The sequence below is a fragment of the Eulemur rufifrons genome, chromosome 11 (genome assembly GCF_041146395.1).
Source record: "Eulemur rufifrons isolate Redbay chromosome 11, OSU_ERuf_1, whole genome shotgun sequence".
NCBI lineage: Eukaryota > Metazoa > Chordata > Mammalia > Primates > Lemuridae > Eulemur > Eulemur rufifrons.
In genome coordinates, this window is record NC_090993.1 from 1,369,109 (window position 1) to 1,379,911 (window position 10,803).

At 44.5% G+C, this 10,803-nt stretch overlaps 1 protein-coding gene across 2 annotated transcripts in view; it reads right to left on the reverse strand.

The window, feature by feature from the left end:
• The window catches only part of TP53BP2 (tumor protein p53 binding protein 2), a 46,779-nt gene extending 36,552 nt beyond the window's left edge, over positions 1-10,227 (reverse strand). The window contains exon 1 of one of the 2 annotated variants that reach the window (XM_069484500.1): positions 9,975-10,227. In XM_069484500.1, the coding sequence (XP_069340601.1) occupies positions 9,975-10,001 (27 nt within the window). In that variant the 5' untranslated portion in view covers positions 10,002-10,227. The remainder of the gene's footprint in view (positions 1-9,974) is intronic. The other variant, XM_069484501.1, reaches the window with a different exon arrangement.
• Between the last annotated feature and the right edge of the window lie 576 nt (positions 10,228-10,803).

Here is a 10,803-nt window from a genome sequence, read left to right on the forward strand (position 1 = left end):
AGTCTCAATAACAATTTGAACAATATTCTGATTAAAAAAAAAGTTAATCACACATGGAATATCCTGGCCATTCGCTCAATATCATCTAGAGTACATAATCATTTTCTGAAATAATCAACATTCTAGGGATGAAAAATGAAAATGAGTATTCTATCAGAAAGCAGCCCGCTAGTCGTAGATGTCTGGTAAGATAACTGCTTCACATACAAACAGGCAACACTGAGAGTTACAGGAGCGATATCCTATCAAAGTCAGCCTCCCTAAGGCAGCTCCTGGTTCTATGCCTGCTTCTCAGTCCTAACTCCTTGCTGACTCCAACATCTTTCATGCATTCATCTGTTAGGATTTACTGAGCACCTGCTGCACAAGCTCAGTTTAAGCAACGGGAATACAGTGATGAGAAAGCTTGCATGCTTTTGGGCCGAGAGAAGAGACTGGTGAGACACAAATGAGTGTGGTGCACACAGTGATATGACAGAGGGACGTACAGAAGGGATGAAGGGAGGACGGCTGATCAGGATTAGGAGAGGCACCTAAAGGGAAGGGGGGCATGTGAGCAGAGCCTGACGAAGCCAGGCCCTGGAAACATCTCGGGGAAGAGAGTCCATGAAAAGCCTCCGGGGTGGGAATAAGCTTGGATGGTTCCGTGACCAGAAAGGCCAGCGGATCCGGAATACAGACACATGCCAACGAGGGCAGAGGGGGAACCAAGCACCGCCTCCCACAGGGCCTTGCAGGGCAAGGAGGAGGAGGGAGGGTTCATGGCAAAGCAAAAGTCACTGCAGTGGTGGTTTTCAGAGTGTGGTCCCCAGACAAACAGCATCGGCATCACCTGGGGACTTGTCAGAAACACAAAATCCCAGCAGGGCACAGTGGCTCACACCTGTAATCCCAGCACTTTGGGAGGCTGAGGCAGAAGGTGTTCAAGACCAGCCTGGGCAACACAGCAAGACCCTACCTTATAAAAATTTTTTTTAATTAAAAATTTTTAATTTTACAGGCATGTGCCTGTAAGTCCTAGCTACTCCAGAGACTGAAATGGGAGGATCGCTTGACCCCAGCAGTTCGAGGCTGCAGTGAGCTATGATTACACTGCTGTACCCCAGTTGGGTGACAGAGTGAGACCCTATCTCTAAAAAAAGGAAAGAAAGAAATACCAAGTCTCAGGCCATGCCCCAGACCTTCTGAATCAAAAAACGGAGAGGCGGGGCCCAGCAACAGCACAGAAGTTTAAGGACCACTGCATTAGAGGGTTTTGAGCAGGGAAGTAACATGAAGCTAAGTTTCTGAGTAAATTGCCATAAATAATGTACAGTGTCAGTTACACTAGCAGACAACAGCGGTGTATATTCATCTGTATAGTATATATCAACTATTATAACGCCAATAGTTAACCCAATAACAGTATCGAAACTATCACAATCTATATGCATTGGTATTTATCTTTGCATATTTTGAATTTCAGGGAATTTCAATTCAACTATAAGAAATATTAAGACCTAAAACTTATTTTAAATTATCTACTCCACAGTTATACCCTCAAATCACCAAATGAGAAATCTAAAAACACCCGCATTTTCCTCACTTCTCTCCGCGGAGTCGCTCACCGGGATCCCTGCGCCCTGTCCCACAGTGCTGATGTCATCCTCACGACGCAAAGACCACAGACTTCCTCCCACCCACCCTACACACCCCGACCTCCAGCCAGAAGTAAACTTTCTCTCTGCCCCTCTGACCACCACTCACACTGTAGCTGTGTCTCCGTCTTATCTTACTGATCTACACATGTCCTTAGGACAAAGGTTTTGGTTCCTAAACGCTTCCAGTTTTTCTCCCCCTCCATTACACCGCAGTCCCCCAAAACACTATCTCAAATATTACACTCAGCATATCTGCAACACGTGTTTGTTCAACTAACTGATACTGTGATTCATGAATTCCAAGTTCCATGGAAGATGGGAAAGTTAATGTTCTGATGAGAACATGACCGAGAGTATGTTCACATCATGAGGCATCAAGAAATGTGTGTCCATAAATGGTATTATCTCTAAGTGAGCTTTTCCAAAACCAGACAATATCTCAACAAGGCATTCTGCTTGTTTTGGGATAAATTAAGAAAACTTTTCTCTCTCTCCCAACTATGCCTGAAGCTGAATTTAGATAGATTTGAAATTCTGAATATATCCTCCAAAGCAACTCACCTTAGGCTTCTCTGCTTTCAATATCAGTCATAAACAATGGACAAATAAAGTAAGAGAACTAAACAAACATATTTAGTTAATTCCTCCCCTGCCTCAACTATTTATAAGTTAGTGTTGGTACGCTTCCTTGTAAGCTGAGCACAGCTGCTTTGCAGCACATACATCTTATTTTACATAAAGGTACTGTTATATATTCCATTCTGTTTTTTACTTTTATTCACTAAGCACATTTTTAAGCTCCATTCATGATGCCAAGAGTACAACCAATGCATTGTTTCTAGTTCTTTCCCTTCCGCCGCCCACTTTGCTATGGAAGTGCGGGAAAGAACTACCCTCACAAAGAAATTCAAAAATACGTCCACAGGCCGGGCGCGGTGGCTCACGCCTGTAATCCTAGCACTCTGGGAGGCCGAGGTGGGCGGATCGTTTGAGCTCAGGAGTTCGAGACCAGCCTGAGCAAGAGCGAGACCCCGTCTCTACTAAAAATAGAAATTATATGGACAACTAAAAATATATATATAGAAAAATTAGCCGGGCATGGTGGTGCATGCCTGTAGTCCCAGCTACTCGGGAGGCTGAGACAGGAGGATCGCTTGAGCCCAGGAGTTTGAGGTTGCTGTGAGCTAGGCTGATGCCACGGCACTCACTCTAGCCTGGGCAACAGAGAGAGACTCTGTCTCAAAAAAAAAAAAAAAAAAAAAAAAAAGAATAAAAAAAAAAATACATCCATAATCATTGCAATCTTGAACACAGCATAGGTTTGCAGGAAGACCTAGTTCAAATCTCATTTCTGCCAGTGACCAGGAGTAAACTACTTAAACCCTTTTGAGTTTCAAATTCTTTATCTGCTGAATGAGAATGGGAAGATCGACTTCCCAGTGACATAAGGGGACTAGACAGGATGACCAGCCTAAATCATCCCACACAGTGTCAGGCACACAAAGGGCCCCCCCCTCCCTGGGAGGGAAGTTAGACAGTGAGACTTCCAATCCACCCCCATTTACATATAAATTGTCTGTTCCATTTGGGAAGAACAGTAAATTGCCCAACCATTTTTCATTATTACTACCACCAGTAGTTTAAACTGTTATTCTATAATAGGTTATTCATTATGGTTTTCTACTACTTGTCTATGCTTGTGTCTTAAGGGATTTTTGGTTGAAATGTTTGAAATTTAAACAAAGTTTTACTAAGTTATAAATCTGTTTCTAGAAAAACAATTGAAGTATGCATTTCAAAAGTGAAAGTTCAGTACTTACCAGTCAAATGAATATTTTCATTGAAAATCATCCAAATAAGTAATCTGCTTTTGAATACATTTTATGTAGGAAAAAAATTAAAATGACCATAGCTGCTAACTCTGTAAAACTACTTTTTCTGCCCATCACCTAATAATGTTTAAAATTTGCATTTCTTCGATAAGAATTCTTTTGATAAGAGAATATGCAAAGTGTTTTAAGAATCACCGCCTCCTTAATACTTAGTGCTCTTCAAGGATCTCTTAATAAAAAATTTTTTTGGCTCGCCCCAATAAGATGTAGAACTTTAATGCCTCACCTGCCACTCCAACATAAGTATACACTTCATACCCATTCACATCATCTATGTTTTCTTTTCTCAATTACATCTGATTAAAGAAAAATGTTCTGCTCAGTACTTAGCACACCATCAAAAAAACAAGTATTTAACAACACACTGACTGCTGTGTGAGTTGTATTTAACTCATGCTAGTTTTGACCCTTGGGCCTCGTGAAGCATATATAACTCACACGTCTCTTTACCCTGGGAGCCGCGTGGTGCACAGGCAACTCACGCTGCCACACTGTGGCCTACGTGATGAGTGGCCCCCTGGGCAAAACCCTGCAGTTGGTTATGAAACTCTTACTTGTTGATGTTCTTATTGTTACAATTAATATTGACAATTTAATTCTAAAAACATGGATTAAATGAATAAAAGCCGATAAATTTCGTTTTTCTACTTATGTTTACCTTTAAATTACACTTAAGCCTGACAAGAAAAACGCTTTACCCTTATGAACTATTTTTCAAGTTTTCACATTATTTTTTATATTACTAATTTTTTACTAATTACAAGTTTTTATAATATTTTTATTGAAAAAACAATAAAAATGATAAATTTCTCATTAAGTTAAAAAGGATCATTTTGTTTTCAAAGTTCTTAATTCTATTTTCATAACACAACGCCATGGTCCCAAGAAAAAAAATTTTTTTTTCTGGTGTGGCAGTCGACGTGTTAATAATGTTCAGCTTGATGGCATGAGCTAAAAAGAACACTCTGGATTCCTAAACTCTTATATCTCATTCTTCTTATTCTTTCAGATACTTGTTAGTAGAGAACGCTGGTGAGAGGCTTATAACGCATGACAAATCATAACAGCACGCACAAGTATGCAGTGATCCTACCTGGCCTGAAAAGACGCTGAAGAACATGAGCTTCAAGAACACTCAGTGTTAAATTAGCTTTACAAAGACTTTTTTTTTTTTTGAGAGAGAGTCTTGCTCTGTTGTCCAGGCTAGAGTGCAGAGGTGTCAGCCTAGCTCACAGTAGGCTCAAGCGATCCTCCTGCCTCAGCCTCCTGAGTAGCTGGGACTACAGGTATGCGCCACCATGCCCGGCTAATTTTTCTTATTTTTAGTTGTCCAGCTAATTTCTTTCTATTTTTAGTAGAGACGGGGGTCTTGCTCTTGCTGAGACTGGTCTCGAACTCCTGACCTCAAGTGATCCTCCCACCTCAGCCTCCCAGAGTACTAGGATTACAGGCGTGAGCCACCACGCCCGGCCCAGAAAGACTTTTTAAGGAGTGCCACACACTATGGTAGATTCCCAAAAAGAGACAAAGGTCTACAGTATTCCTTAAAAGCTCCAGAAAAGAAAGTTTTGTTTTATTGTTTTTACTGTCTGCTAGGGAGAGGGGACCGTGAAGAGAGAGGAAAAACAATTCTTCCTAGAAGCAGTGTATTAACAAATGACCCTCTGTGTCCCTTCCAGATAAATCCTCCATAAGCTAATTTTTTAAATATAGGCAGGTGTATGCTTAAGTTTCTTTACAACGTCTAAATCTGGTTTCTCTGAGACAGGTAGAAATATAGAAATTTTTAAATATCTTTCAGCTTTTAATTAATATAGCTAAAATCACAAGGCAAGAAAACTAACTACAACACTTGAAATGTGAGATATTTTGCACATTTTTAAAAATAGACGATTTGTTTAAAAGCCTTTGAGAATTACAATTCTATAAAGATAGGAATCTATCTCTAGGGACCTAATCTAAACTTTATTCTGGAATAAAACCTGATGTGAGCTAACTTGCTACGTACATTATTACTCAACAAAAAGGTATTCTTTCAGAACATGCTATAATCAAACAAACACAATGTTCCAAATCTGTTTCAAACCACAATTTTAGTTTGGAAAGCACGTGCAAATAAAGCCAGACTTTTGAAAACAATACACATTTAAGCAGAAACTAAGCTACTGGTCTGTGAAGCTGCATGAGTTGCAGTCATGTTCAGAAATGTCGCTCTACTAACCAGGTGGTCAAACTGCCAAAGGGGATACAGCAACATCCCATTTTTTTGGTCTAGACTCCCCAAATTAGAAGTTCAACTAACCAGATTTTATTTTACAGTATCACAAAATAACTACAAATAATTAAAATGCCTCTGCAGCACTGAAAGATAAAATGCCATAAATTTTTAAATTAACCATGATCAGTTCAATTGAGCTTTCTGTATTTTATATTTTATTTTATTTCTGAGACAGGGTCTCCCCCTGTTGCCCAGGCTAGAGTGCAGTGGCATCATCATAGCTCAATGCAATCCCAAACTCCTGGGCTCAAGCGATCCTCCTGCCTCAGCCTCCCAAGTAGCCGGGACTATAAGCGCAGGCCACCACACCTGGCTAATTTTTTTTTACATTTTGTATGTAGAGAAGGGCTCTCACTATTGCCCAGCCTGGTCTCAAACTCCTGGCCTCAAGCCATCCTCCCACCTCAGCCTCCCAGAGTGCTGACACCATACCCAGCCTCAAGTGAGATTTTTAAAATAAGCTATTATATTCCTGAAAATACCGTCTATATGATGGCATTTGGTTTGACTGCACTGTCAACACAGTAGCCACCAGGCACATATGGCCATTTAAATATAACTACAGAGGGAAGTAAAACTCAGTGGAAATCAAGGGGGGGGACCAAAAACCTACCTAATGGGTACAATGAACACTATTAGGGTGATGGGCACATCGAAAGCCCTGACTCAAGCATTACAAAAGCTATCCATGTAACCAAAAACATTTGTATCCCCTTAATACCTTGAAATAAATACATATTAAAAAAATTAAAATTAAAGATATATTGAAGTTCAGTTCCTCAGTCATTGGCCACATTTGAAGAGCAGCAGCCACACGCGGCTGGTGACTACTACAATGGACAGCGCGGATACAGAACACTTCACTGCAGCTGGGCACACATGCCACGTACATGGCATCTCCCGCTACTAAGTGACACAGGCAAATTCAAGTCCTCTGGCCTCCAGCCCATGTGTCAATGCCGAATACTACGTACAGTTTTGTATGTAATTTTTTTTTAATTTACCATTTCAGGCCAGGCGCGGTGGCTCACGCCTGTCATCCCAGCACTCTGGGAGGCCGAGGCGGGTGGATCTCTCGAGGTCAGGAGTTCGAGACCAGCCTGAGCAAGAGTGAGACCTCGTCTCTACTAAAAATAGAAAGAAATCATCTGGCCAACTAAAATATATATATACAAAAAATTAGCCGGGCATGGTGGCGCATGCCTGTAGTCCCAGCTACTCGGGAGGCTGAGGCAGGAGGATCGCTTAAGTCCAGGAGTTTGAGGTTGCTGTGAGCTAGGCTGACGCCATGGCACTCATTCTAGCTTGGGCAACAAAGTGAGACTCTGTCTCAAAAAAAAAAAAAAAAAAATTTACCATTTCAGCAGCAGGTACAAACAAAAATTTTCATAAAACTATTATCTGAAAAGAGCAGGGAATGCTTTTAGAGTTAGCTAAGTTCTTTCATAAAAATACATTTTTGTTTGAATGTAACATTTCATGAAATGAAAGTAACGAATAAAAGATATCTAATATCATTTTCAAATGGCTGAGCATTTTTGCTTTTGATAATTGCCTCCCTTTATTTGATGATCAAATATAATGAGTGGATCACTAAAAAGCCACTCTCAAAGTACAAAGTATCCCTTCTTTAATGAGGAAAAATAAGAAGGTATCAAATACGAAAGAATAATCAGTTTCTCCTCACCAACTGTAGAAATACCATCGGAGCAGAGAATAGTATCTCTATACTCAGCACGGCAGGTATCTGAAAATGAGAGTAATTATTACCCCCATTTCTGCAGAACCCTATCATTACCTCTACTGTGATTCTCAGAGTTTGCCTATTTATTTTTAGTTAGCCTTCTAAAATGTTATCTTCCACTTCTGGTTTTGGATCCAATTATCACTTCATGTCCCCTGTGAAAGAAAACCACTTGATCCTGTACCACTTGGTGAGAAAACACATGAACACAATTTATTTGCACATTTTTAACATGATGCAGTAGAAATAGCAAAACCGTTATCTTTAGAATGCCTTTAAAAGCAAACCAAGGAACGTACTTAATGCCACAGAACTGTAGGCTTAAAAATGGTTAAAATGGTTTATTTTACATGATACATATTTTATCACAATAAAAAAGTATATTAAGGTAATTGTCCACATTCTGAGCCTACCCATTTTTTCATATTAAGCATAATGCTTTGCCTGATATATTGGATAGAATTTTTCAAAGTAATATAACAAAACCTCACTCATGTTGGAATAAAAATCCAAGCATATGAAAAGCTAAAGATGAGAAATATTTAAGAAAAAGTTTTTATATCCAAATGCCCCAACTATTACAGTATAAAGACACATATAACATGAAGCTACTACATGAAAATTTGTTTTATGTTTTTAAGGTATCACAAGCATAAGAATCTCCAGTTTAACCAATACTCAAAATTCTTACAATTTCAAACACCTACAGCACCTATTCCAAGCTAGATACTGTACTGTTTCCTTCATAAACAGGAACTCTAATCCTCAAAATCACCCTGAGAGCTGAACACTATCATCCCCATTTTAAAAATGATGAAACTGAGGGACAAATCATTTTTTTAAAAAAAGTCCCTATCACTAAAGGTAGCAGCTGAGCAAACACTGAAGCGTCAGTCTGAGTACAAAGCTGGTGTACATGCCACCACACCAGTCTTGTGTTAAGATTCTGCACCAGTCTTGTGTGTTAATTTTCCATCCTGACATGAGTAAGGCAATCAGAAAAACCATACTGCTAAACTGAATTTAGTCACAAGAGCCACATTACTTTTTATGAATTCTGATGATCGGGTATGTAGTTGGGAGAAGGAACCTCCCTACGTTTGAAAGAAACCCCAAAAGATTCCCTGACATAAAACTGATCTTTAAAGAAGAAACCACCTCGCAACAACCAACACCTGTTCTCTTGCTCTTATTTTTTAGGAAAAATTCACAGACAACCTGCAAAAGTTATTTCAACACAAAGAAATGCAAATCCAAGCAATAAAAATCTTAACAGCAGAATCCGTCCCCCTTATCCATGGTACACATTTTAAATGCGTTCACATCACAAACCTGACTTCATAACCTGGTATTAAACTAAAATGAGATGCATAATGCTATCAGCTCTTCCAAATGTCTTCAATCCTGGCAGGACAAGATATCCCGAACCATCTAAAGCCAATTACCAATTCTAGTAAATTGTCAACTTTGCCCAGGATGTGAAAGTTGGGGAGGCCCTCCCTGACACAAGTAGGGGGGCCAGGGGATGGGTTATTATACTTGGCATGTGTGAATGCAAACCAACTTTGCCATCACTCCATCCCACAGATTTTGTAAAATAAAAAGAGGGTCGTTTGTCTCTTTGTCTGAACAAGTGAGGTCGCAGGAGAAAACACTGGGTGGCCGCAAGAGGATCCCGCTGCGGTGGGAGAGGTGCAAGAACGAGTTCCACGAGGACATTCCCTGCTCAAGTCTGCAGAAGCCACCGCATCGCTCCGGAGTCTGCGACCGCTGAGGGACAGAGACATTTCAGAAATGTCTCCAACCTGCTCTTCACCTGTGGCCTGGTGGCCACGTCTAAAGCCTGCGGACTCCCGGGGAGCTCCCTCGTCCCCTGCAGAGGTCGTCAAGCCGGCCGTGGGGACGCAGCGAGCCAGGCACGCGCGTTTTCCCGCGATCGAAAACTTCTCAGGCTGCGTCTACTAAAAGCAGTTTTCACAAAGAGACAGATTCGGCTGCCGCTGCAGATACCCAGATCAAAACCCAATCAAAACCAGAGCAAAGGTGCCCTTTTAAGTATGTTATGTTTCTCTCCAGTACAAAGTTGTTTTTAAAAAAAAAAAAAAAAAAAAGACAAAGCCAAGAGCAAAGTTCCCAGTTTCCCTCCTCCTGACCTTCACGCAGCGAGGGGAAAGTTGGGGCGGCGGGATCCCCCCTCGCGGCGAGGGTCTGGCGGCGCCCCCTCGCCGGGGACGCGCGGGGAGCCCCGAGGACGCAGCCCCGGCCCTCCCGAAACCCGCCCGGGCTCGGAGCGCACCGGCCCCTCCCGCCGCGGGCTGCAGCCGGGCTTTCCTTTCCCGACCCGCCCGAGGGCGCCGACCGCCCCCGCCCGCGACCCCGCACACTTCCGGGCCCGCCGCCCCGGCCGCCCGCCCCCTTACCGGCATCATGTTGGACCCGAACCGCATCGAAGCGGGTGGCCGGACCGCGGCCCCGGCCGAGCGGAGGCGCCCCGGGGGTCGCAGGCGCGGGGGAGGGGAGCGGCGCGCGGGCGGCGGACCTGTTGCGAGGCGGCGGCACGCGGGTCCGCGGGCGCCCCCGAGCCCCGGGTCCACCCCTCGGCCGGGCCCCCGGACGCGGCTTTGTCTTTTCTGCGCTCGCGACGGCCCGGGCTCCCTCCTCCGCTCCGAAACCAACTAATCCCGGGGCCCGGGCCCTGCCGAGCCCGCGCCGGCTCCGCCCCCCGCGCCGACCCCGCCCGCGGCGCGCCCGGCGGCCTGGGGGAGGGGCGGCCGCGGGGACGGGCGCTGCGCGCGCCTGCGCGGGCCCGCGGCGGCCGGGCGGAGGGGCGGCGGGGGCGGGGCGAGCGGTCGGGGGCGCGCGGCGGGGCGACTTGCGCGCGCGCCTCCTAGCGGGGCCGGCGAGGCGGGCGCGGCGCCTCCGGAAAACACAGCTAATGGAGGGCGCCGAGCGGGCCCCGGGGCTGCCGCCGTCACCTCCTCGGCGGTTCCGGCCCGAGCGAGGCAGTCGGAACCGCCGGGCCGAGGTTCGGCGCCCGGCCCGGTGCCCCGCTGGCCGCGCCGCCCGGCCGGCGAGCGCTCGGGGAGGCCGGGGCCGCGGCGACGCGACTCCCTGGCGGCGGCAGGACCGGCCCGTCCCGACAAAATGGAGATTCCCGAGCCGCCTCGGCCCGCGGCACATTCCCGAAGTTCACTCCTTCGCCTGTCGTCTCGTTCGCCGTTGTCCACGTTCTAATCTGAAACTCCGTCT